Source organism: Pelmatolapia mariae, linkage group LG10_11, assembly GCF_036321145.2.
Source record: "Pelmatolapia mariae isolate MD_Pm_ZW linkage group LG10_11, Pm_UMD_F_2, whole genome shotgun sequence".
Taxonomy (NCBI): domain Eukaryota; kingdom Metazoa; phylum Chordata; class Actinopteri; order Cichliformes; family Cichlidae; genus Pelmatolapia; species Pelmatolapia mariae.
In genome coordinates this window covers 61940375-61968325 of record NC_086236.1, presented here as the reverse complement: position 1 = coordinate 61968325, position 27951 = coordinate 61940375, and the positions used below count along the sequence as shown (strand labels likewise).

At 39.9% G+C, this 27951-nt stretch overlaps 2 protein-coding genes across 6 annotated transcripts; both read right to left on the bottom strand.

Annotated features, from left to right (window-relative positions):
• Positions 1–1893: 1893 nt before the first annotated feature.
• On the bottom strand, positions 1894–14590 carry tomm40 (translocase of outer mitochondrial membrane 40 homolog (yeast)). Of its 3 annotated transcripts, none has more exons than XM_063486977.1 (9): positions 14474–14590; positions 13545–13780; positions 13256–13416; positions 8501–8602; positions 8274–8379; positions 6807–6929; positions 6574–6650; positions 2607–2709; positions 1894–2499 (listed from the first exon to the last, which is right to left on the bottom strand). In XM_063486977.1, exons 1-9 carry the CDS (start codon positions 14572–14574, stop codon positions 2360–2362), a joined length of 1149 nt encoding a protein of 382 aa, XP_063343047.1. In that variant the 5' UTR covers positions 14575–14590; the 3' UTR covers positions 1894–2359. The 3 variants fall into 3 exon arrangements, with proteins under 3 accessions (XP_063343047.1, XP_063343050.1, XP_063343048.1); XM_063486980.1 differs by having other exon boundaries at positions 1898–2499; positions 14470–14576; XM_063486978.1 differs by having other exon boundaries at positions 1899–2499; positions 14478–14576.
• Positions 14591–16775: 2185 nt separating this feature from the next.
• On the bottom strand, positions 16776–27078 carry ddx61 (DEAD (Asp-Glu-Ala-Asp) box helicase 61). 3 transcript variants are annotated; one of them, XM_063486974.1, is made up of 13 exons: positions 26958–27078; positions 25382–26172; positions 24151–24214; positions 23908–24012; positions 23332–23461; positions 21573–21719; positions 20934–21028; positions 20696–20818; positions 20470–20598; positions 18650–18830; positions 18463–18564; positions 17881–18096; positions 16776–17205 (listed from the first exon to the last, which is right to left on the bottom strand). In XM_063486974.1, the coding sequence occupies exons 2-12, from the start codon at positions 25555–25557 to the stop codon at positions 17912–17914; spliced, it is 1437 nt and encodes a 478-aa protein (XP_063343044.1). In that variant the 5' UTR covers positions 25558–26172; positions 26958–27078; the 3' UTR covers positions 16776–17205; positions 17881–17911. The 3 variants fall into 3 exon arrangements, with proteins under 3 accessions (XP_063343044.1, XP_063343046.1, XP_063343045.1); XM_063486976.1 differs by having other exon boundaries at positions 25382–26115; XM_063486975.1 differs by lacking the exon at positions 26958–27078 and adding an exon at positions 26838–26940.
• Positions 27079–27951: the final 873 nt, after the last annotated feature.

Sequence of the window (27951 nt, the reverse complement as noted above, 5' to 3'; positions counted from 1 at the left end):
AGATAGATAGTTTTTTGTTAACATAAATGTTCAAGATATTCAATAAACATGTTAAGTGCGTATATTTCCCCTTTTTTCTCAAGTCTGTTTTGCTCATGCAAAATAAGATGCGATTAATATAGAATAAAAAGGAATGATATTTAATTGTGATTAATCAAAATTAATCCACTGTGTCCCTGTGATGAATCTGATTAAACATTTTAATTGTTTGACAGCACTAATATATATTATATAATAGTGTATACTAATTAGTATATAGGTTTTTTAAAAAGTTGTATTTCACAGGAGAGAACCTGTGTTAAAAGACTGAAGAAAACTTAAAATTCTCTTTGAATTTAAGCGCGCGTTCTCTGTGTTTATTCTGCATTTACTTCACTATATTGCATAAATGTTAGTTACAAGCTTAAATATAAAGTTGAAAAAATGTAGTTGCAACCAGGCTATTGATCAAGCCATTGGGATTAATCATGATTAATCCTCACGATTAATTACAGAAAATTGTTAATTATATACATCATATATATACATACATATACATATATATACATACATATATATATGTGTGTGTGTGTGTGTGTGTGTGTGTGTGTGTGTGTGTGTGTGTGTGTGTCAGTCCAGTCACTGAACACTCAGTGGCTGGACTGACACACACACATACCTTCATACATCAAGTTACTTTTTGCACAACCCACTGTCATTGTTGCACTTTTCTATTGCACTTTTGTGTCTGCACAGTCTTGTGTCTGGATGGTTCTGTTCTGTCTGGTGTTCCACTGTTTTTGTATTGTTTTTTGTAATTTTTTGCACACTTGCACTTTATGTAGTCCTGTGTTGATTGTCTGTTATATGTAGCACCATGGTGTTGGAGGAATGCCGTCTTGCTTCACTGTGTACTATACCACTGCACATGGTTGAAATGACAATAAAGCCACTTGACTTGACTTTGTGTTCAATCCTTTTTCTCTGCGACATTTCGCATTATTGCACATAACATATGGGCATCCGTGGCTTGATTTCTTTGCATTTATGGTTGCATGGGTTGTTACTAACACCTGGGAAATATATTTATTACCACCTATAGAAATACACTTAGAAAACTGGAGATGCATTTAATACTTATTTAACCTACTGTATGTCAGTTGATGAGTTTAAGGAACATTAACTGTTAATGCTTGACATTTTACTTTCATTACTTAAAGTACATTTTCTGTTTTAATGTGTCTATTATTAATGAACTCATACATGTAGTCATCTAACAGTTTTCTCTCCAGGTACAATAACATCTCACTGCATGCTTCACCAGATTCCACTAAATGGCATTAAAGAAGTTCCAGGTCAAGTTTTAGTCTGGTAAAGGAGCAACTTCTTAATCAATTTGAACATTTCTAACATATGCAGATACTTTAATTTCAGAAACTTGTGAACATAAGTAAACCTGGAACCTTTATAAACAGCAATAATCCAGCTATGACTAAAGAATACAGGAAATACCAATGCTTTTTTTTCAGCACAAGTGAAGAATTCTAGAAAACAACTTATAATATTAGTTGTAGATTTGAAGACTGGATTTTTCAAGTATTAAAAAAATAAACATGCCTTACTTCATAAAGCAATGAAGTAAAATCAGTTATATGCTTAACTTATGGTGAGTCTACTAGAAATTCTTGCTTATTTTATCATACAGCACAAATAGTAACATTTTTTTTCCACAAAACTGTAGGATCCTCTGTAGTTTCATCACTGAATATTCTTTCCATAACAATTATTCGAAAATTAAAGTCTAAAGTTAGCAACAAAAATATGATTTCAGCCTAAAAATCTAACCATAGCTTTGCTAAATTTATTTTAAGCTGGATGGAAACAACTCACTAAATTAAAGCCAGCATATCACTCACAGACTCAAAAAAATCCCCTTTCACGAATGTATTGCGGCTCATGTGGTACATATAATCCAGGCATACATGTTGTATTTTATAAACAATGACAAAGGCAAATGTACAAAAAGTAATCACATTTATTTCAATTTATACATAACCACCATATATTATGTCTCACCACTTACTTTGATTTTCACATCACATGTTGTCATGCGTCACATGATCCCTTCTGATATACATCTCTCTAGACTCTGGGTACATCCAACACACCATAAAGGAAAGACATTTGTGCTACAGTATGTAGGCATGGCTTGGCCAGTCCTGGCTCCTTGAGTCATTTTTGTCTCTCTGTCTGCCCCAGAAATCACAGTTATAAGAGAGTCTCTCAATCCAATTTTTAAAACTTAGTCCAGGTTTCCTGTGTGTCTCTGTGCCGGTCCAAACTGTTGCCTGTGGGCTGGTTCCAAGCAGCCCCTGAACCTCTAGCCAATAGTGACACCAAAGCCACACTGGAATTTGTTCTTACGGTGGTTGAGGAAAGCCCCGAGGGCCAGTGTGAGAGGCAGCGGCAACAGCTTTTTCTCAAGAGTTGCTCCAACCACCCAGTTACTGTCAACTGTTCCTGCAGAGGAGAACATAGAAGTGAAGAATTTTGAAAGGGAAATGTTTGCGTCCCTCTTTTTTTGGTAATCTTTTTACTGATAGTTACAACTTGTGTACAGTATTTACCTTTAAAGAGCAAGTTTGCTTTGGGGAGGTCCAACTGGTAACCAAAGGATGTTGTTGTGTCTTGCATCCTCGTGTTGGCTTCAAATTCAACTCCTACCTGCAACTGTAAAAGAACACATTTAAAGTATATGTAACATAAGTCTGTTAAATCAATATTAAAGTACCCATGTGCACATTGCACGTGTCCAAAATATTTTCAAAGCACAAATCAGCAGACTTGCAAAAAATATACTCCAGAATTTAGATGTTGTTACTCTCAGAGTTAAGGTCAGTTTCCACTGAATGTGCAATAGAAAAACAAAACAACCCCAAAACACTGTTTTGCTAGGATTCCAACACTCCAAACTGTTCACACCAAATGTGTCATTTTGAGAACAACACAGAACAACACAGGATTTACTTCACCTGTGACTTTTGCAAACAAACCCTCAGTATATTTGTTCCTTTATCCAGACTCCAATGTGCAGCAGTCAAACTAGGGCTGGGCGTTATGGCCTAAAATCCATATCACGGTATAATTTGAAGCATGTGCGGTAACGATATATATCGCGATATATTCTTTTCTTCTGTATAACGCATTTTACACACTATAAGGCACACTTAAAATCCTTTAATTTTCTCAAAAATCGACAGTGTGCCTTATGTATGAATTCTGGTTGTGCTTACTGACCGAAAACAGATTTTGTGTGGTACACGGTGCGCAGAAATCTGTCAAAAATGTTTTAGTACGACTTTGGTAAACTATGAAGCCGCACCGCCTGATGGATTGTCGGAGCATTACGGCTACCGTAGTCAGGAGCCTCGCGGAGTAATCTGGGTCCAAAACTCCATCTTCTTCAGGTCCCAAAGTCAAATAAACACTGCGGTATCACTGAGAGTTAAAAACTGTCTAAATTCTTTCATCTTTAATAAAATGATCAGCGTTGCTGCTTTACCAGGTGTAACAATTAAGTTTAACATCCAGGCATCCATGAAAACAGAATTTATTAAATTCAACGGAGTTAGAAGTTAGCAGGAAGTTAGCTTGCTAGTTTCCCTTTTTTTTTTTTTCTCCTTTCTTTTTTTTTGCCTGTCCCGTTTGGCTCTTTTGGCATCAGAATTATTGTCTAAAGGCGAAGAAAGATGCCCAACGGATTTACTTTACCAAATGGACCATCCCAGCCTTGCCATAATGGTCTATTTGATTCACTTTTTATTGTTTATTTTATTTTATTTTCACTTGCTAGATACGGGACAGACTTGACTGGGGAAAAGAAAGGGGAGAAAGAAAGAGGGAAAGAAAAACAGCGGGGAAGAAGGACGGGGATAAAGGGGAAAAAACAAAAACCAACAAAATAAGCAGACAAAAAATACATATATCAATCACCTGGATCACCTGTTGAGAAAGAAAAAAGAGAAAACAAGCAGAAGAAAAAAAAGAGCAACATAATAAACAACATCACGATGATCTATGGGAATATAACAGTAAATACTAAATATTAAACATTATTGTCCAGCACGTAAGATCGACAGCGCACAGTGTGCTTTGAGGTAGGAGCCAAAAAGGGTGTAGTTTGTGTGTGTGAGCACCCGTGTGTACATCTGTGAGCATGAGCGCGCTTGTATTTAAAAGGTTCCTTCATGTAATGATCTGCTAGAGGGTGTGGGGGGCCACTGCCCCGTCCTCCAGGGCATGAAGCAGGTATGGAGGAGATCAAAACTCCAGACATCCAGAGGTCCTCAGAACACAAGAGACCAAGGAAGACCAACAGAGGGGCAGCTGCGCCACTATCCCAGAAAGAGCTGAGGAGAGTCCCAGATGAGGGGTCACTCAGCAGCCGCAGAGCAGAAGCCAGGGGGGGTTGCAGTGACGTGCCCGTGAGCTCCGCCGGCAGCCAGCTGTGCCTGAGTGACCGAGCCCCAGGCCGAGATGTTGAGGGTACCCCACCCCCGAAGTGGCCCGAGCGAGCCCCAGGCTCCAGGCCCCGACAAGCAGCCACCAAGGAGTGAGCCGGTGTGTACCTGGACGCCCATCCCCGGACACAAAGAACAACCAACACACCGATGTCTGAGGGCGTCTGCCACTGGCAGGGGAAGTGGTGGGGGGAGATAGGCCTCCATACCTTGGAGGGCCTGAGATGTCATTGAGAGGTGGCGTCGAATACCCAACCTGACATATAGACACAGACAAACAGGCACACTCAAATACAAACATCCATTCCCACCCTCATGCTCTCATATGCAATTACTCAACACTTATCCAACGTGGAGACAGACATAAAGAGACGCTGTGCACACAATCACACTCCCCAAGCGTACTCTAAGCCCCAGGTCTAGGTACCCTTGCCCCTGGAGGGGGAAACTGCACCCACACCCAGGTAGTGTTACCCTTTTCCCTGGGGTGGAGAGAAGCAGACTGCCCCGACTCAGCAGCAGCAGGGAGGCCCCACAATCCAGACCCCAATCGGACGGCCAACTCCTCCTCCCAGCCCCCCCGCTCCAACAGGCCGCAGAGAATGGGAGTGTGTGAAGACTCCAAACCTCCCTCCGTCCGCTCATATGTAGTGTTGATGCATGTGTGTTCTAAGGTGCATTTAAAACCCAGGAGGGCATGGAGCTACCTGCCAGAGAGCAGCAGGTAAGCGCATAGCCCCTCCTGATAGCCCTCAATGTCTACATGTATTTAAAATTGAGAGGTGGGCAACGACGCCAGGGGTGAAGTGTACACCCTGATGGTCTTTTGGATTCCGTGTAGCGTGCCCACCCCCAAGATCCTATATGTATGTGTTATGAGAGTGTGAGTAATGTGAATGTCTAAGTTGTGGGATAAAATTGAGGCCCAGGCAGCCAGAAGGGGACGGGGGGGGAGCTTGCTACTTTCCAGCTAAACATGATATGCCATATTCTGACTGAGAGATTTCTGAAAAAATTAAAACATACAGCTCTGCTATCACTTCCAACATAAATGAAGACAGAAAACTAAGCAGTGACGTTTGTAGGGTTACTGAAGTTGGACTAGCTGGTATATAATGATGTCCTACGTGATCGCTAGCAAAACAGCTATGTTAGCATAACATTAGCACAGTGAAGCTGAAGGATGAACGCTAACTTTTTTCCACTCGATAAAAGTTAACATGAGGGTTTCTGGTGGTTAAGGACAAATGCAATTGCATAGCAGGATGCTATACACGGACCAAACTTCAGTTAGGAGAACAACTGAGATAATCCATCCACAATAAGAGGTTAGTCATTAATATACTGCAACAACATGGGAATAGAGCGGCTGCGAGAGAATTCGGCATTAATGAATCAATGGTACAGAAGTGGAGGAAGCGCAGTTTTTGGCTTTCCTCATATTCCAAAAGTGCTTCATCTCTTTGCTATTACTGTCGCCCGGCATAATTTGCAGATGATGGTGTTTGCAGCCGCTGCAATGCTTTCGACCAAAACAGGCGCAGCTTGATGATGACACCATCAACATGCGCTATCGCGGTAGAGCAGTATAGTAAAAATCTCCACCGTTCGCCAAATTTATATCGTTTCTACCGTATACCGTTTATACCGCCCACCCCTAAGTCAAACCCACAATCAATTCTCATCAACACTCTTTGACTTATTGTTTTTATTGTGAAAATGTATTATGTGCTCAGGAGAAAGAAGCCATTGCTTATCTAAAGTACATTTGCAAGTTACAGGGATTTTCTTGTAAACGTCCCTCATGATTCTCTAGACATTGGCTATGCATTGGATGAAAGAAGAGAATCTTTTTGTTGTGTTTTTTTCATTTGAGCTACAAAACATTTTAACTATTACTGTTAAAGACAGTTACAGGTGGTTATGTTGCCTGCAAAATCATGATAGGTTTGGCATTGTGTCAGTGATCGCCTCAGGAGGCCAAACTTCCACATGCCCAAGATGAAATCCTCAGATCCACAAGTGTAGTGTGACCTGAGTAGTATTGCAACACAATTTAACTGAAATTAGGTACCTGATCATTGGCTTTGTGATAGTATGTAGCATGAGCTCCTGCTCCTCCCAAAGTCAACGTAGCAACATAGTTTTCACCTGTGGAGTTTAAAAAAGGCAGGGGGTAGAATTACTAATGCATCTCTTAGATAGCTCACATTTTACAATGCCCTTAAAGCTTCATGATAAAATACATAAATTTTCGCACAAAGCAGTCTTGCGGTGCAGAACGTGAATCTTAAAGAGGGATTTTACCTGTGTACCTGCCCAAGAGAGAGGTGACCGCTCCTTCCTCCCCTGGTCTCCTGTGATACACAAGCTCTCCACCGAGAGTCAGTGCTGGCGTAATAGATTGAAGATAGTGGGCCACCAAAATGCCTGCAGCAGTAAAAAGCATCTATTACAAATACAGATTATATTTTCTTTTGATACACATTTCCATTGTTCACTTTTTTATATTTTCTAATTCCTCTTTCATTTAAATGTATACTTAAACTTGAAAAAAGTAATATTAAAGTCAGAAGAAGTGCATTCATTGTCAAATATTTCCCACAATTATTTTGTTGAAACAAGTAGAAATGTATAAGTAGCACCAAGTATTGTACTAAAAAGAAAAAAAGCAGCAGTGCCCGTCTTTTTTTGCCAGTACCTATTCGTGTGTGCATTTTAGTCCTTGGATTGCTCCTCATCTGCACTGGCTTTCACAATAAGTTATGAAAAAAATGTTTGAACATAGTACATAGTGTGTGAATGTGAGAGTGCATGAATAGTGGAATTGTAAAGCGCTTTGAGGGTCTCGAAAAGCGTTATAAAAGCAATCCATTATTATTATTATTATTACTACTTCTTACAGAGGATGTTTAATTTAAAAAAAAAAAAAAAAGAATTTACACAGGAAAGCGGGGGGAGAACATGTGGCAAAGACCCGCAGGTCAGATCGAACCCAGGCCGGCTGCTCTCAGCCGTATGGCATTTGGTTGCCTGCTCAACGCACTGAGCTAAACCAGCGCCCACAGAGGATGTTTATAGTCCATAAGCACTCCTAGCTTTTCATTAACAGCTGTTATATCTCTCCTGTGTAGTTCACGAGTTCTTTTTTTTTTTTCTTTTTTTTTTGTCGCCATCGAGCTGGGTTTTATTATCAATAGTTGTGACTATGTGAACACAGAAAGTCTTTTTAAGTTATAGTATTCTGAGAAATGAGAAATTCTTCCAGGAGTCACAGTTTGGACACAGACTGAACTAGCAATGTATTACTTTCTGTAGGTAGGTAAGGCAGTACTCAGGTGCCCCCTGGTTTCCATTAATGTTTATTAGATTATTAGGTTGATGCTTTGCTTCTCAGACATCACACAATTCAACTCAGTAGCAAGCTGAAATTCAGTCACATCAACTGTGGTTCTGACAGAACATCTGGAAAGTGTTTTACTGACACACGAAAGCATGAAAGGCCCAATGACGCTCAATTTATTATTTTGCTGGGAAAAAAAAATCTTCCTTTTGCACCTTTGTTTACTTATTATTAAACTAAATGCTTCAGGTTTCATATAAATTCATTATTAACCATAAAATTTTTGTATTTCTTTTTGCAGCACATTTTTTACTTGTTGCAACTTCTACAACCATTTTGGCTAGGTCTCTCTTGGAAAAGAGATTTTAATCTCAATGTGACTTTTCCATGGATAAATAATGGATAACTCATAAAAATAATCTTTATCATACCAGATCCAACAAGTAAATCTGGATTTCCGAGCGTCACAGCAGATGTGAAGTCCTCTCCTCGATACTCCATGTCACACTGCCAGTTCACAAACTTATGCTGCTGAGTCTGCCAATAAATAATAAACAGAAAATATAAAAAACTGAAAGGACAATGTAAAACATTACCTGAAATGCTTAATAAAATATTCTAAAGGATCACATCTAAATGCTATCGCATGTCTACATACCTGTATGGCTATTTTGGAGCGTACAGCTGTTGTAAGATGGTGGATGACCTGCGCATTCAGACTGCCGGTGTTGTCCATATCTCCAACCATCACTGGGAATGACTAGAGAGAATACCACTTCACAGTCAGCTTTTCAAAACTATGTCAACGGCTGTATAAAATGGCAGTCAACATCAATAATACAGAATTTGGGGCTGTGAAAATGTGAAGCAAAACAATCTAACCAGGTGTTTTTGAAGTTTTGAACTCTAAAAATACACTGAATGTAAAAGACACTAATAATATTAAAAAGCCATGTAGCTTGACTATGAACAAATAAAGCCTCATAAAATTCATCAATTTTATGTAGTTAAACAGTCATTTAAGCCCCTTTTCCATTAGTACCTACTCGAATCAACTTCACTCGGTTTTTCCATTTGGTAATAGTACTTGGTATCAGGTACTTTTCGATCGGGTACTAAAATGTGACGTCGTCAGACTGCATGCCACTGATTGGCTGGTCAGTAGCGTCACTCAATGAGTCATGAGAGCATATCATTAACGCCATTTTTGAAACACGGCAATGAGGAAAATGACTACAAAAAACAACGCTGTGATCCCCGAGTCTGAAGAAAAGGCACAGACTGAGCAACAGGTATATTCTTGCCTCGACCTCCGCCTTTTTCATAGTGTTCGTGTCACATTAATTACTCTGTGGGATGCTTGGATGCGTTGCTATGACCACAGCCACGCACGTTAGGTAGTACTGGATTGTAATGGAAAACCAGTCAATCCAAGCTGAAGCCATTCCATCCAAGTAGGTACTATGGAAAAGGGGCTTTAGAGACAAACACTAAATGCACACAATTAACACCATTATGAAGTTGAGTTATCTTTGATTTAAGCACACTTTGTATGTTTCAGTAATGGCATGGGTTATTGCACATAATATAGCACACACAATAATGATTTTTGTCATTGCTATGTTCAATTGTTTTAGTCCACCACAGGTCAGAATGTAATGGTCTGGAATACATCTGGTGTTGAAACAGCTTCCATTATGCTTCAAAATTATGTTTTTCCACTTTTGTTTTGTCCAATTTGTTTGCAGGACAAAAACACAGATTTCACATAAGTGGCTGATGCTTTACCATTACACAGGACCCCAAATTCCCTAAAAAGACCTATCACGTTCACAGACCAACATTTCCTAATGGTCTTGAAACATTCAGTGTATTACAGCTGGTTGTTTTGATGTCAATATCCACAATCATACTCAAGATACTTATGAATGTCACTGTAAGCCTCATTGTAGCGTATCTCAGCATCCCACTAAATTAGTAAATTAATTTAGTTTACTAATTAGTAAACTAAATTACTAAATTTAGTTCACCTAAATTTTTGAGACAGGCATTTAAGGTGACACCACTTTGGCTCAATAATCCAAATGAACAAGTTAGTTTTTAGGTTAGGTGGCCACATTTTGGTGCTCTAAATGAATTTCAGATGCATACAATATTGCTATTGCTCTAATGTATGTGAACTTCTACAGATAGTTTCCACATGCATTCAACATATATTGTAATTTTTTCCAAAAATGGTTAGCCTGTGGGACTTCAGAGGCAGCTGATGCATACCGAAAGGCCAAGCGGAATGCGGCTCGGGCAGTGGCTGAAGCAAAAAAATCGAGTGTGGGAGGAGTTCAGCTATGAAAAAAATACTTTCCGACTGCCTCAAAGAGATTCTGGCAAACTGTCAGGCGACTCAGGAGGGGAAAGCGGTGCTCTACCTACACTGTGTATAATATAGGTGGAGTGCTGCTGATTTTGACAGAAAATTGTTGGGCGGTGGAAGGAATACTTCAAAGACCTCCTTAATCCCACTGGCACGTCTTCCATGGAGAAAGCAGAGTCTGGGGAGGAGGGGGATGACCCGGGCAAGGTCACTGAGGCAGGTAAACAACTCCCTGGTGGCAGAGCCTCTGGGATGGATGATGTCTGCCCTGAGTTCTTGAAGGCTCTGAATGTTGTAGGGCTGTCTTAGTTGACATGCCTCTGCAATGTTGTGTGGAGATCAGGGGTGGCACTTCTGGACTGGCTGACCGGGGTGGTGGTTTCCGTCTTTAAGAAGGGGGACGGGAGGGTGTGTTCCAACTATAGGATTACACTCGTCAGCCTCCCTGAGAAAGTCTACAGGAGGAACAATGTGGTTTTCATCCTGATCGTGGAACACAGGACCAGCTCTTTACCCTCTCAAGGATACTTGAGGGTGCATGGGAGTTTGCCCAACCAGTCTACATGTGTTTTGTGGACTTGGGGAAGGCATTCAACCATATCCCTCAGAATGTCCTGTTGGAGGTGTTTCAGGTGTATGGGGTGTCTGGCCCATTGCTACAGGCCATTCGATGCTTATACATGCGTTGCAAGATATTGGTCCGCATAGCTGGAAATAAGTTGGGCTCGTTCCAGCTGGATGATGGGCTCTGCCAGGGCTGCCGTTTGTCACAGATTCTGTTCGTAATTTTTATGGACAAAATTTCTAGGCATAGCCAAGTGGCGAAAGGCTATCACTTGGGTGGTCTCAGAATCTTATCTCTGCTTTTCATGGATGATGTTGTTCTGTTTGCTTCATCGGGTGAGGGCCTCCAGCTCACACTGGAACGGTTTGCAGCCTAGTGTGAAGCGGTGGGAATAAGAATCAGCACTGCCAAATCTGAGGCAATGGTCCTCAGCCGGAAAAGGATGGAGTGACCACTCTGAGTCAGGGACGAGTTTCTGCCTCAAGTGGAGGAGTTTAAGTATCTCAGGGTCTTGTTCAGAAGTGACGGGAGAAGAAAGCAGGAGATCGACAGACGGATTGGTGCTACGGCTGCAGTGATGCGGATGCTGTACCGGTCAGTCGTGGTGAAGAGAGAGCCGAGTGTTAAAGCGAAGTCGATCTACGTTCCTACCCTTACCCTATGGTCACAAGCTCTGGGTAGTGACCGAAAGAACAAGATCACGGATACAAGCGGCAGAAATGAGCTTCCTCTGAAGCGTGGCTAGCCTCTCCCTTACAGATAGGGTGAGAAGTTCAGCTATCCAGGAGGGGCTCAGAGTAGAGCCGCTGCTCCTCCACATCGATAGGAACCAGTAGAGGGGGTTCAAGCATCTGACAAGCATGCCTCCTGGGCAAGGTGTTCTGGGCATGTCCCACCGGGAGGAGGTCCCTGGGCAGACCGAGGACACGCTGGAGTGATTATATCTCTCAGCTGGCCTGCGAACTCCTTGGTGTTCCCCTGGACAAGCTGGACGAGGTAGCTGGGGAGAGGGAGGTCTGGGCTTCCCTGTGGGAGCTGCTGTCCCCGTGACCCAGCCCCCGGATAATGGATAGATGGATATAAAATATCACTAATCATCCATTATGGCTTATTAGACATTTATGTGAAGATTCACACTGAAGTAGAGATACACAATTAATGGTGATCACGAGTTTGACTTCAACCAAATAAATGAACATGATCAAGTAATATTGAAAATACGTGTTGTGCCAATCAAACACAAAACAAAAGCAAATAATGCGCTCTCTAAAATTACCCCCTGATGAAGTCCCTGCATGCCAAATAACAGCTGTTTCCTGCACCATAAAATGTATTGGATGTCATCTGGACAAGTATCACTACATTAAAAAGTCAAACATCTGGCACAACAGAAGGTGTGGAACTTGTTTCTCAAAGCAGATCATCATCCGTTGATTTATAAAATACTGTGCATTTAAAACAAGTGACGTTAACCAAGAACAAACAATGTGCAAAAAGTATAGCAGACTCATGTCTATGTGGCAAAGTAACACAGCTAACTTGTTCAATCACCTGATAACACCACAAACTGTAGTAAGATGATTGCATAAAGGCAACGTAAACAATGCAATTTTTTCTTATTGAAATCCTCTAATAGCAGGTCAGGTGTCCAGAAAATCCAGCCTGTACAGCTTGTCAGCATATCCACCCAGCTCATGAAGACATAGTGAAATTGCCAACACGTTTTACCAAAGATATATTCATCCAGTAAACACAGTGAGTAATGAAGGCTTTAGGAAAATAGTCAAAATACTGGACAAAGATGTGTTAACCCTCAAGCATTAAGCAATACTAAAACAGCAGGTCGTTTCCTGCATAATCCTACCTTTCATTTTTATTTGGCTACACTCTGGGATGGCCACTTTAGTTTTTTTTTATCCTTTAGTTTGGGCATAACTTTATGTAGTTCAAATTCAAAAGTTTGAATGACATGAGACAATATATTTCACCTCAAACAGATATAGTGAGATCAGGTGAATAAACACCTTATTTAATTAAAAAAGATTTACTTAACAGGAATTTAGCACAATATAAAAATGCAAAGCGTGTCCTGTTTGTTTTGATTTTATGTTACACTTTGGTAAGTTTTTTATTTTTCTTCTAAAAGTTGCACTGAATCTAGGTGACTTATTTTCTGCAACGCATTGTACATAAGGAATGTAAGTCAACATGATTATAAAAGCTATGCTACGTTTACATAACAGTGCAAAAAAAAAAAGAGGCAATTTTGTTCTAATGATTATTCGTGACAAATAACCACAACCTCAATAATAATTAAAAATGCAAAGTTCATGCATTTTAAATGAAATGTTGATTTATGGAATTAACATTCAATTCTGTGAACATTACAAAGATTTACACACAAGAGTTCCATAAGTCAGAATCACATCAGTAGTATGTTAAGGCAAAGGCAAAAAAAGAAACAAAGAGAGCATTACCTCTGCTGGCCCAGTCTGTTTACTGCCTACATAGGTAGCACCAAATCGATAACCAGAATCACCCAGGGTGCTGAGGGTAAGAGTATGGCTGACCTGGAAGTGGTTACTCAAGCCTTTGTTGACCACTAACCGCACCCCTTCCATCTGAAGTGGAAACACCTCTGAAACAAAGAAGGGAGAACAACACGGCTTAACAATGACACTTGATACAATGATATAACAGCATAATTATGATGCAAAAGTTGAAAAATAAATGAAGAAATGCAGAGAGAGCGCCTCATTTTCGGACCTTTACATTTGCGGTGGCATTCGTCATATGATCCTGGATTTGGGAGAGAGGCTTGTGCATCTGCCGTCGGCTGGTCAGATCCAGCTGCTGGAGGGACGGAAGACACTGAGGGCATAGTGAACCCAGGAGGGACCGACACCAAGCCTGACACCCCTTGTCCACTTCCAGCTACAGCTGGGGCTGGACTGGGGGAGGCGGCAGCCAACACACTGCCCATAGTTTTAGATGGTAACAGCCTATTGAGAGAGACAGGCAGTGTATAAATACGTTATTGTTTCAAAACAGCAATAAAAGCTACATATTTGCATTCAGATTACTAACTGTTAAACTGATCTTGTAGAAATGGTCAAAACGTACACTTTAACATGTATGACCTGCATATCCTGTGAGGTAAATACACAAATACATACGCGCGTATATTCTGCTCAGAGATCTGTTACCCATGCTTCATACAGTATATCTGTAGGAGCTTTAGTAACACGGAGCTCCTAAAGCATTAGCTCACAAGACCTCAGCTACCATCAACACCGCTACCCTCACTGAAGCATTGGTGCAGCATGTTGGTTTCAGCTAAGGCCCAATTTAGTTAGACTCTCGAGATTTTAAATACAATAAAAACAGTATAACCCGATAGTAAGACATGTCGTACTGCAGTTGGTTATTTGATAGTTAAGCCACATATGGATTTAAGCCACCAGCTGACAAAACTATTCACTAGCAGCATTTAATCTATGAATGCTAAAGCGAGCTAGCAGAGGTTGGTTAGCTAACTGGCTGGCTAGGTAGCCATGTGGAATCGACCACGAGATCTATTCGCCCGTATGTGAATAGAGCGGTAACTAGATTTACCACGCAAGACAGTAACGCCACGAAATACCCCCCTGCCCCCAAACGACAAAAACACCCCTTCCTTTCTGCGGTTTACCTACTTACGGTGACAGTTTGGGTCCAGGGGTAGTTCAACACCGGTAAAGTTCACGACAACGTCAGTGACCGTAGTTGACAAGGGTCCGCCCATTACCAGACTCATCTGTGCATTGGCTCATGTGCATCTCATGCCGGCAACAATTGGCTGAAGCTAGGACAACCCTTTTGTAGTGACGTATCATTAGATTCATTTACTGAACATTCGCTTAATTCGGCCTTTCACTGAATGACATTCCAAGGGTACCGAGCGAACAGGAGTATTTACACAATTATATGCGAGGAACAAAAATATATTAATTATACGAATATGAGAATACGGGTTTATTTTTCAAAAAAATGGGATCATCTCCCAGTGGACAGGGTTATTCAAACAGGTTCTAACTAAAATGTAAATAATGAAATGTTATACTGCATTTTAGGCAAATAAAAGACAGATTTATGGTTTGACTTGGATTCTGTCTTAGCAAGAAATATTAGGTTACATGGACCAGACCTACACCAAAATGCAATCATTCATGAAATTTAAACAATCAGATAGAAAGTGCAGCTGTGGACTGCAATCAGTTGAACTTTTTATCTGTTTGGAATTAGCATTGACACCTGCTTTTAAAAAATAAATATAGTTAAGAAAAACATGGTTCATCAAGCCATAGAGATAATTTTCTTCTAAGAATAAAACAAAGGATTGCTGTTCTAATCCAGGAACCAAATCCACATGAGTCCAATTACTAGTTTAGACACACTGGAAGAAAAATACAGATGCGCATGACAAAAATGAGTCCCCTCCCTGGGTGCTTAGCACTAATGTGAAAGTCAGCCAGAGAAACAAACATAAATACATATTTTAAATAGATGATGACCCAATGACACATTCATTGGAGTGTAAATGTGTGTGAATGCTACAAAGCACTTTGCCATAGAAACAAAGTTGCGGTATGAATGGGGCATGCTGTTTAAAGCACTTTGAATGCTCCACTAGAGTAAAAAAAGTTCTATATACAAACCAATCCCTGATGTCAAATAGTTCAAAGTCATTAATGTAGTTATGACTACTGATATGTGACATGTGCTACAAGAAATGCATTTATTAGTAAGCGCAACTTTATTGAAACTTTGCTATTAGAACTCACAACTGTTTGTACTATTGGTGAAAAAAAAATCAGGACAAGGTCACAGCAAAGTCGAAATCAGCCATTAAATAGAGAGACTGTGTTATCTAGTTTAGCACTTTGAAGCAGCTGTTGTTCTGATACGGCACTATATAAAATTGAATTAATTTAGATTGAACCTCAAGGTCTGAGAAATACTGTTGACTACCATGCCTTAAAAGGAATTCTACTTCTTTCCTGGATTCCTGTATTTTATTCCAGGCTTTATTGAAACGACAAGTGTCATTGATAAAACCCTTTACATAGGTTATTTAGTAGTAAGTACTAGACTCGAGTACATGGAAAAAGTGTAATGTTTATCATACGAAACGGGTGTCAGGTTTTGTGCACTGCAGCAGCACAGCAGCCCTTTTTAAAGGTTCATCAGAGGAAAGAAGTCATTTTGGTTTATGAAGGTTTGTTTGTTCCAACTCGTGCTCTTCTTTGGTCTCATTGTGTACTATATTCCAAAATATTAGGTGCGTCTCACAATTAATGCAAATATCTTTAGTAAATCAAGGGGCAAAAACTTCATCTGTAAAGGCAAGAACTGGTCATACCATTCAGATTTTCTGCCCAATCATCTGAATGTTAATGAAATGGTGATGACAAGAATGAAAGGATTACTGGTGCTGATTCCATTGTATTTTCCACACAGTTTGTCTCAGACAGTGTTACAAAAATAAACACCGGGAGACAGCTTGTGAGGGTAAAAGTGCTAATGAGAAGGGTCAAGTAAGAATGGCCACATTGGTTCTAGCTGACAGAAATAAGGAAGTTGGGGAGAGGAAAAAAATTTCATGTGTGTCATGTTGTAGCAAATGTGTCCAGACAAAAACTGTGGCTTTAGCCTAATGCAGTACATGCAAATTTTATATTGAATGGTCTTTCAATCCTTAGTTTCTGCTAAGATTTTAAAGACCTCCGCAGAAGAAGGGTCAGATTTCACGCAAGGCCTGTGAAAATAATGCAGTAATGTAATAAAATACCAGCTTACTTAATTCAATACTGCAGACCATGCATCAAATTAATTTGGGGTTGGTGATCTTCAAATAGGCCTTTTTTTAAACCAATAAAATACATCATAATACTGAGCATGTCATAATTATCACAGACAGTATAAGAAATGACCAAACGTACGTGACCAAAGGTGCAGTTTTTCTTTATGTCACTGGCTCAAATGCATTTCAGCAGGATGTGGACACAAACATTGTAGTTCACAGTTGGCACAATCCACCGAGTTCACCTTTGGTTACGGTTTTATTCTTACAACAAAGCACCAAAAACAGATCATTTCCATCTTCTTTCAATAGTGGCTGAATTTGGTGAGATTCTTCAACCTTAGCTCAAATCACATGGGCAGTGATTTCTAGCAGTGTAGTCTGCCACACTGATAGAAATCACTGTCCAAGCTCAACTGGCAATGTTCTGTGGGACACCAGTTTACTAGTAACCTCAAACTGGAAATGAAAAATGTACAAAAATATTATTTTGAAGGAGTATGGAGCAGAAAGAAAATCTTCACTTTGAATCTTGTGTGATGTGTAGCCAGTATTGTGTGACAAATGCCAGGCACCATGTTTGTTCTGCAAAACAAAAGAAAAAAAGCCAGGAATAAAATTATAATCTCCAGTTCCAACCATGTCAATGTGTCACTATTGTAGTAAACAAACAGAGCAGATAGCTGGCCCTGTGTGCAGATCAGCTCTGTCCAAATCTATGCTGACTGCTCTGTAACCCCTTCACCTTTAAATCTTGTAAAGCTTTATATCCTCTTTCATCAAGATTAACTAATCAATTAAAAAGGTTGCTTCAGGAAGAGTGTTCAGATGCACTACGTCCTAAACCCTAAAATACCCCTATATATGTACTCTTCTTATGGTTCAGAACACAACGAGCAAGAACATTCTCTCTGGTTTTCCTGTACATGATATACTTTTTAAGCTATTCCTTGCTGATGAATTCACCTCACAATCATAATACTGGAAACATAGAATAGGGCAGCGAAGACTCACTGGCCACAGATCAAACAGCTTTTCAGCAGCCACGTTTAAGGCCGAGCATGAACCCTGAATAACATTTTGATGTAGATTAACTGACAAATGCAACTAAAATCTGTGTTTACACGGTTGCAACAACCTAGTCCTGAGCAACCAAAGGGCAGCAAACAGCCCATCTTGTTTCATTTATAAACCAAACTTTTGACTCTTAGAGATTTATTTTTCAGTAATGCTTTAGTTTGAGCCATTCAAGGAACTGACCATTGATTTGTGCAGCTCCCAGTTCTTAGTTTCATGCCTTCTCTTCACTACCATCTTCTGCGTCAACAGAGTGAAACTCTGCAACATACAGGCTCTTGTCAATGCTGCTGGGTATGGGCTTAATGTCAGTAACCAGCTGGTCCTCAATATTCTTCAAATTGTAGCGATCATCTGAAGTTATGAGGTTGATAGCCAGACCCAAGTGACCAAAACGCCCTGTGGACAAACAAATGGTAAACGGCCTGCATTTTTATAGAGCTTTACTTAGTCCCTAAGGACCCCAAAGCGCTTTACACTACATTCAGTCATTCACCCATTCACACACAAATTCACACACTGGTGATGGCAAGCTACATTGTAGCCACAGCTGCCCTGGGGCGCACTGACAGAGGCGAGGCTGCCAGACACTGGCGCCACCGGGCCCTCTGACCACCACCAGTAGGCAAACATGGGGTTAGTATCTTGCCCAAGGATATTTGGCATGCAGCCAGGAGGCATGCCAACATGGTGTCAAGCTTGTATTAGTAGTGGTATTACAAACAGTAGCTGTAAACCTAACTTATTGACAACACGACAGGTTACCTGATCTGCCAATGCGGTGGAGGTAGGTCTCTGCATTTTTGGGGAAGTCAAAATTAATAACCACGTTTACAGCCTGGATGTCAATTCCCCGAGTGAAGAGGTCTACAAGAAAACATGTGCTTACTCAACCCAGTGAACATTCGTTCTTCCACTTCACATTTTTCAAATGCAACAACTCTTCACCTACCTGTGCAGACTAGGTTTCTGCACAATCCATTTCTGAAGTCATGGAACACACGGTTTCTGTACTCCTGCATCATCTTTGCATGAATGTAGAAGCATGAATAACCAAGTTGAGTGATTTTCTTTGCAAGAAGCTCAACTCTCTGAGTAGAGTTACAGAAGATGATAGACTGATTGATCTGGAGCTGGCAGAGAAAAATACAGAGTAGGGAAAAAGTTAGCGTTCATCAGCTTACTGTGTTTATGTTATGCTAACCATAGCTGCGTAGCTTGCCACCATGTAGCACACCATTATATATCAGCTAGCCCAACTTCAGTAACCCTGCAAACGTCACTGCTGCTGTTTAGTTTCCCGTCTTCATTTATCTCAGAAGTGAAAAAACATTGTTTTTTCAGAAATCCCTAAGGCAGAACATAGTATGTCATGTTTAGACGGAAACTAGCGAGCTAACTCCCAGCCAACTTCTAACTCTTACATTTCATAAATTCTGTTTTTATGGATGCCTGGATGTTAAACTTAATTGTTACACCTATTAGAGCAGCCGCACTGATCATTTTATTAAGGATGAAAGAGGAAATTTAGACAGTTTGTAACTCTCAGTGACGCCGCAGTGTTTGACTTTAGACCCAGAAACGGTTAATGACGTCAGACTTAAAGACTGGATAGCACAAATGGTTGGTCAAAACTAGGGGTGCAACAATACATGCATCTGTATTGAACCATTCGATACAGTGCTTTCGGTTCGGTACACATATGTATTGAACAATACAAAATTTTTTATCAACTTTTCTTCTGATGATGCCGTCTGTGTTGAGAGCTCAGTGGATCTGCGTTCGACTACTCCGCCTAGGATGCGTTGTCGAGTGCAGATCCACAGAGCGCCGCCCATATGCATTCACTCAAGCTAGCGAGACAGAACCCTAGTGCAAAGACAAGTAGAAGCAGATAAAAACAACAACAAGCACACATGCTACAAACTTTACCCGAGTCATTTAGACAGCCGTTAGTACATGATTCTAAGAGGGCAAAAGAAATAGACAGGACAATTGCTATTTTTACTGCTGTCGACATGCGACCCTTTTCTGTTGTAGAAAAACACCGGGTTTCAGGAAATGCTGAGAGTACTTGAGCCCCGATACAATATTCCTTCACGAACCTATTTCACCGATACTGAAGTTCCTGCATTGTACAAGGAGACAAAAGCCAAATTAGAGACGGCAGTGTCAGCAGCACCCGGTGTTGCTCTGACCTCAAACTGCTGGACTTCAAGAGCTACACAGAGCTACCTGACCGTCATCGCACATTACATTGATCTGGAATGGCAGATGAAAAGCAGTGTTTTGCAGACACGCATCATCGAAAGTCACACCACTGACGACTTAGCCAAAGGTCTGTCAGAAGCTGTGAAAGATTGGAAGTTAGTGCGACCAAATGCAATAATACCTGTAACTACTGACAATGCTAAGAACATAGTTAATGCTGGGCTAGGGCTAAGAATATACCCCACAAGAAGGGTATATTATAGTTTTGATTTTGGAAAGAGCCATTTCTCTGTAATAAACTTTTTTCCACAGATGAGTGATTTCTTGATAAGATAGATTTCTTTTATTATTTTGTTGTTTCAGCAACATCTAATTTGAAAACTGTACTTTTGAGTTAAAAGAAATATTTATAATTTTAATACATTACAGATTAAAAAAGGCATGAACATTTTTTTTGTATTGAAAAAATATCAAACCGTGACACCAAAGTATCGAACTGACCGTGATTTTTGTATATTGTTGTACCCGTAGTCAAAACTAATCAAAATTTTGATTACTTACCCTGGAGAAGAGCGTGTTAAGACAGTGTACCTTCTGTCTTTCAGTCACATAGGCATAGTACTGAGTGATGCCCTTCAGTGTGAGTTCCTCCATCAGGTTGATTTCATAAGGCTTCTGCATGTGCTTACTCTACACAAAACAGTTTACAACAACTTAAACCGTTAAACGAGAGTACAAACAAAGTGAATTTTTACTCATGCAGAAGATTTAATGTTTGACATCTTACCATGAATTTTTGCACACTGATGGGAAAAGTGGCAGAGTAAAGCAAAATCTGACGATCCTTTGGCATGAAACTGATGATATTTTCGATCAGGACCACAAAGTCCTGGGAGAGCAACTTATCTGCCTGAATAAAAGGAGGGGGAAGGTAAAACATCAAAAGGAATAGTATACCCACAAACTTAAAAAAAAGAAAAAAAGTCAACAATAAACAATATAGAAAAAAAGAGAGCAAATCGTACTTCATCCATCACCACCATTTGAGTCTTGTCCACTTTTGCCACGCCCTTCTTAATTAAGTCCAGTATCCTCCCTGGTGTGGCAATCACTACATGCACTGCAGGAGAAGCGACGCATGAAAAAAAAAAAAAAGTTTTACCAAGAAAAGTGTTACTGCCATGGTTACTGTCACTCAGCTACATTTACAATTCTATATTGTAAATTCTATATAATATACACATTTATAAAAGAAAGGTGAGTTTGAAAGAATGTCATCTGTGTTTTACATACTGAGAAGAGTAGCCATTATTAAGTACACACCAAATAAGTTTGTCTAAGATATGATTACGTTTCAGTGTAAAAGCTAACAAAGTTATTTGTATTGTGTTCTCTGCCCTTTAAAGCCCAGCTTACAAACTTTCTCTCTTCCTGGCCCCATTCATTGGAGACTTAAGAGCCAACAAACAAGAGGCAAGATAAAGGAACAATCTGAACCTCAAATATGAACATATTTGCTACCTAGTCAATTAGCACATTAAATTTTACTATATGTTGGGGAAAAAATAGTAAATATCTTTAACAATATTTTTTTAAAAACTGAGATCTACTTAAGTTGAAAGATTCAGTTAACTTTTTTAAAATTGTCTTAAAATGTTAAATACCAGTCTCATCAAGACGCATGATGTCATCCCTCAAGTTTGTCCCACCCGTTGTAGCCATGATCTTGACTCCTCCCAGGTGCTTGCTGAGTTGAATGCTGATCTGGCTCATCTGCAGGGCCAGCTCTCTTGTTGGCACCATTACTATGGCTGGAAGGAAACGGATACAATAAGGGCTGATATTAATGCAGAAAAAATAAAGGTTTCCAGCAGCAGAAAAACTATGGAGTAGTGCAGTGCAGCGATCATAATCAGTATATTATCAATATTTTCCATTAGTTTTAGAGCAACAAAAGAACCACTGATTAGGGGTGGGTTTTGATAATCGATTTAACGATTAAAATCGATTCTAGCTTGGATAGCGTGATATCGATTCATTAAAATCCTGAATCGATTTTTTAATATAAATTTATTTTGCCCAAAACGCCAGAATCTCAGGTTAAACCTGAGAGATAAAACTAACAGCTTTTGTATCAGCGCAAAAAGGACGTAAACACAAAGCACGGACAAGCCGACGGATCAGAATCAGTGAGATGTCGCCTTTCTCGACACGGACACGGTCGGGGCTGAAAGCCGACAGCTCACTGATTCTGATGTTTCGGCGGGTCCGCGCTTTGTGTTTACGTCCTTTTTGCGCTGATACTAAAGCTGTTAGTTTTATCTCTCTCCAAACAATACTGACCGAACCAGCAGCAAAAGAAGATCCAAACTACGCTTCACATAAACATCGTCATGAATTCACTCTTACTTTTGCTGTTTTGCTTCCACCACGATAAAAATCACACTTCATGCAGAGCTCTCTCTCTCTGTCTCTCTAAGTATACTTCAAGAACAGTTTCCTGTCTAAAAAATCTGTTTTCTGCATTATTCGCTTGCTTGTTACGCACAAGTCTACCGTTGTTTACAGCGCTGTCGGCCGCTGTTTTTTTCCTTTTACTTACTTCCGAAAAGAAAACCTAATTTCTGCCGTTCAATAGGCTTCTGAACAAATTTAAACTTTTTAAAATTATGCAAAATGCTTAGCCGTGTCTCTAATAAAACCGCTGTAACTTCAGAGGTAATGTTCATATGTTGATTAATGGTTTTCTTTGGTTTTTGATGTACTGCAGAATATTTTTATAAAATCCCAGGCCAGGAAAATCACCTTCATGTTTTTCTGTGTTTTATCCTCAGCTACTTTGACACAAAGGCATCTTCTGTGATGCTTACACCTTTGATAAAGTCTTGCGAGTGTCAGCTTCCTTTTTATAGATACAAAAATATGTAAATGTACTGATCTGAATTATAATATTTCTGACTGTCTGAGGCAAAATTTCCCAGATTCAAATCGAATTGAATCGAATCGTGGATCGAATCGATTCAGGACCTTGTGAATCCGAATCGAATCGATTCTAGAAATCAGTGACGATACCCAGCCCTACCACTGATCAAAGTGTGCATGTGTGCAGCTTGACCACAACTTCCCTACAGTTCATGAAATTATCTCTACTTTTCAGTCATGGCTGTCATATATTCAAGCTCATGTCTCAGTTTCTTTTATTGCACTTCACTTAATTTTCAGTAGTCTGTAGCGCTGCAGACCACTGATTCTGCACGGTACTTTCATGCACTACTCATACGCTGTGAAGTCACTAATCATGTACAGTCTGTCGCTACTTTCTTCCACTGTTGTCTAGCCATCAGGCATCATCTTAAACTTTAGTTGGTGGTCTCAACACTGTCATGACTGTAAGCCATCATCCCAGCCCTAGAAGAAACTCACCCTGGATATGATCCTTCTTAAGGTCTATCCTCTCCAGGAGAGGAATGAGGTAGGCACCACTTTTTCCCGTTCCATTTTTAGCCCTTGCCAAAATATCTCGTCCTGATAGGGCAATAGGGATGCTCTCCTCCTGTTGGCAGACAGACAAGTCAATTCAGAAAAATGGGCATGGTTTATTGGACATGAAGCAATGTAAATAGACAGGACTAAAGGATCACCCCTACTGTTTCCTCTAAGAGTCAAAAATGTGCAAAGTGACACCAATGTATAACAGTTCATACTTATATGTAATCAGGACTAGAGATTGGACTCATTTAGCCTCCTACTCACTTAAATTAAAACTTGTTCCAGAGTAACTTAATCAAAAATGCTTCTCTTCTGTTTGGTAGATGCATATTAGTGTTTCTCCTGCTGTTTTTCCCATTTGTGGACAACTCCCCAACAAAGCATATGGCTGAGGCATGGGGCTGTATCAAGGCAAAGTGGAGGTAACGGGATTCTGTTAAAGGGTGCAACTATTTATACGCCTAAATTAACACCAGAAACAGGAACCAGAGTTCTGGCTACTTTATTTACCTGGACAGGGGAAGGTTTCTCCCATCCCATTTCAAAGATTCCCATAAGCAGTTCTCGCTTTAAGCAGTAGTCTTCAAATTCATTTCCCTTGGTGGATGTCACATCCTGGAGAACACAACTCAATCATTTTAGTTTACTGTTTAAAACGATCCAGAGGTTGAGGATTACAGCACTAGATGGCAGCATGCACTGAGTCTAAGTAAGTATGTATAACTATACTTGCGTCTAACGGCAGTCACCTACCGAAGTTTTCACCCTGGTATCTTTTGGAGGAAGCTCCAGGCATTTCTTCCAGTCATCACCAAACCTAGTCGTAATCAGGAGTACAATTTTTGTGGGGAAGACCCAGACCATTATCAAGTGAAAAAAGAAAACAAAATGTTAAAATAAGCACTGCAACATTTAGTTCTTTATTTCATAATCTTCAGAGAGGGAAAAGGGCTTTAAGCAGTGTGATTTGGCTCAACTTGGAAAGATGAAGACCTAATATACTAAAAATACACAACAGCTTAATGTAGTAATTTCTATGGCGAGCATTGGTGAAAACAACTTCAAAGCAGCACAGCAATACTAAAACTAATGTATGCATGGCTAATATTATAACTTCTAAGACCCACACAATGGAGTAACCAATTATTAGAAGTACTCATTGTTTCAACTAGATGGCAGAAATTAGCCAGATATAAAGAATAACTTTTACTTGTCCATATCTGTATTACTAGTCTAGTTTTTTTTTTAATTTACATGTACAATGACAATAACCTATTGTATTCTAAAGCAGTTCTGCTGCTGGCCATAATATTGAAGAGCACAGAGAGCATGCTGACACCTTTAAAACTGCACTCTGGAAACCAGGGTTATTTTTGATGCCCACTGGTTATGAAGAACTAAAAACAATTTCAAATTATATTCCTTTGGGTAGGCAGATACTTGCCCTCCACCTGTACGAATGTCCCTGTTTGGTAAGTGGGTAAACATCTAAATAAGCGTTAAATGCAAACCTAGTTTTTTTTGGTTAATTTATTTTGGATCTTGCTTTTAACACCCAGCTGGGCCTGGTGTGAATGCTGATGATGTTCTAAAATTGTCACATATGCACACAACCCAAATGTGAAGTACATGATCTGCACAAAATTAACAATTCTGTAATTCACGAACTTCCAAACAAAGTACTAAGTGCTCACAACAGCAAAAACATCTTACTGTTAAACCTTAAATTATTAAGTCATGTCAGGACAGGTGTAATGGTAAATAAAGCTGATAGCAGGGATAAAAAAAAGGCTTTGACTGTTTATTTTGCAATGTTCAGCCAGAAGATTTGGTGAGAAGTCCTGAACTTTCCCATGGGGTTCTCATGCAGGTTTTTCTCTAAAGCACAAGCTGTCAAGCTGCAAAAAATGATTATGTGAGGAAAAAAACTACACTTTTCTGTTTTCAAAGTAGAAGAGAAACATTACTAAAACCAGTAACTTACTTGATGCGTCCGCTGCTCTGAGGTATGCTGGTTCTTTTATGGGCACTGGGATGTTGGACATTTGACAGGAGTTCAGACTGTTGTCCACCTGTCTTGGTCTGTCCCCTGAGCTGCCCATTTGCTGGTTTGTTCAATCCAGCCATTGGTGCTGGGTTTGCTGTTCTTGCTGTCGCCATGTGTCCAACACCTTAACTGGATTTTCCTCACAGTATTGTAATATTTCAGCTTAGTTCCTTTTCACTGCTCTATTTTAATGTGCACATGTATTAAAAACTAAAACGTGAGAAAAATAAAACCCTTTTCTCTTATCTATCCTTTTTAAACCATGTGTTCACAATCTAACATTCAGACCTCTTCATAAAAAGAAGTTTGTGTGTAAATTCTGCCTATTTACAATACAACTCTCCAAAAAGGAGAAATCAATATAAATAGCGTGACTAATATGACCAAAGAATAAACGTGTGTGTGTTTTTAGTGTGCACTTGTGAGTATGAGTTTGACTGTTACATTGACTGAAAATGGGCAGTATTAAAATATGGACAACTTGATCACATATCTAACTGCTCTCATATTCAAGTATATAACTCGTACTGCTGGGGTTTAATACTGGATTGTTCTTAATAGTAGTCTGAAAAAATTACAATTCCTGCAATTTTTTAAAGCACTGGCAGGCTACATTAAATTTTGGGGGTCATTTTTTTCGGTTTTCAGTTCTCCTGTAGAAAGATGGAAGCCTACAAAATGTTAAAGGAAATGATGAACAATACACAAGAAAAAGTAGTCCAGGTTACCTGCAAGAAATAAACAAATGCGGTTTTTTTAAGCATTAACAGGCTAGTCAAAAGAGAAAAGCACAACAATAACGAGCGCTTCAAAGTGCACCTGACCAGATCAACGAAATACATTTCATATGTGTACCAAAGGCAAAGCTCACCTTTGCTAAACTGTGACACAAATAATGCTGCCACCACAAGACTGGTGGTAGATGGCAAAAAAGTCTATCAAGTATTTATGGAAATATAAGTAAAATGAGGAGGTCGAAAAACGTGGAGTTAACATTTTCATTCTGACAACTTTGCCTTTGTTTTGATGTCGAGGCTAACAACCAGTGTAAACTTAATAACAGCTGCAAGCCGTTTTGAATTTTAGCAGCCAGTGTTATGGTCACTTAGCTAGCCAGTGCAATTGTTAGCCATGTTAAACAACAAAGTAAAGCCAACAGTGACCGACATGTGTTTAGTTAATCCATAAAGTTACCGCTATCGATAACAAAGTTAGCTAGAATACTTTAACTTACACGAGTGTACGCGCCATTAAAACTTCACGTACAGCTACGTGGGCTTTGCCATCGAGCTAACAAGCTAAGGCTGCACCTTTTTTTCCCGGTTTGTGAGAAACTGTTTCAAAATATCTGTCGTTTACAAAGAAACCGCATCTGCATCCGTTTACATCTTACCCTTCAGCACTTTCATTCAACCATCCGAGCACGCTGATTCTAGCCTAGGCAGTATGCGCTAACGGTGACACTTAACTCTACCAGTCAGAGAAAGATGCTACCTTTCCCTTACAAACTTACCGCCTGTGTCGTGATTCAACTGTATATCGGCTTTTCGTTTAAGCTTGGTAGGCACTACTTTTGACAAAGGCACAGAAGGTTTTTTTTTTAACCTTTTGTCTCTTCTTTGAGAGAACTGACAATTCAACATGGCCGCGCTCGTTTTGGGGTTGGCTGTTTGAACCAAGGGAACTGCCAATTGACCAATCACGGGCCTGTTTTCAAACGCCTCAAAAGTTTTAGCTACTCAGCTCAGGGCATCACTGAGGCACCGACTCTGAAGCCCAGAATACTGGCAATATGTAAATATAATGACGCTGACATTAACCTTAATACTTTTATTATTATGATCTCATATAAATGTTGCCTATTGAGGCAGTGAAGGTGGGTGAGCTTAAATATATGAAGTCAGCCCTGTGAAGTAATGACAGTGCACCAGAGAGGTGAAGAAGAGAGGGCTGGCAGGTTAGAGTGGGTGGAAATGAGTGTCAGAGGTGATTTGTGAAAAAAGGATAGCAGCAAGAGTGACAGGGAAGGTGTGTATGACGACAGTAACACCTTGCAAACAGTGGCTCTGACAAAAAGACATGAGAGCTGGAGGTGGCCACTGTGGAAACCTTTAAAGGGAGCAGCCAAGTAAAGAAGAATATGAGTTTTTTCTGTTACTATATGGTCAAATATATTCATGTCATCCAGAAATCCAAACCAGTATCTGATCCAAACCTATCTGTATCCTTAAATTTATGCACACGTCATATATCTCATATAACAAATACCAGTGTGAATTCTTATTGTGGTTGTTAAAACAGAGAATATGATTTTCACTATTAATCAATATCGCATCCTCTTTGGAGCTAACTATAGATAACAGGCACCCGTTGTTAGCTGGTCTTATGAGTTTCACAAATGCTGTCAGTATGGGAATGGCTCTATTATTACTGGGATATTGCACAGGTGGAGCTTTCCGCACCACAGTTATATTATGTACAAACAAAAAAGGTATTATGTTTTGGTC

Coding starts and splice junctions, on each gene's coding strand:
- ddx61 (XM_063486974.1), bottom strand. CDS start 25,557: ATGGCGACAGCAAGAACAGCAAACCCAGCACCAATGGCTGGATTGAAC. Junction 23,462..23,907: donor AGAAACCTTCCCCTGTCCAG/GTAAATAAAGTA, acceptor GTCTGCCAACAG/GAGGAGAGCATCCCTATTGC. Junction 20,599..20,695: donor TCAGTGTGCAAAAATTCATG/GTAAGATGTCAA, acceptor TGTTTTGTGTAG/AGTAAGCACATGCAGAAGCC.
- tomm40 (XM_063486977.1), bottom strand. CDS start 14,574: ATGAGTCTGGTAATGGGCGGACCCTTGTCAACTACGGTCACTGACGTT. Junction 8,380..8,500: donor GCTCCAAAATAGCCATACAG/GTATGTAGACAT, acceptor ATTTATTGGCAG/ACTCAGCAGCATAAGTTTGT. Junction 6,930..8,273: donor AGATTTACTTGTTGGATCTG/GTATGATAAAGA, acceptor TTACTGCTGCAG/GCATTTTGGTGGCCCACTAT.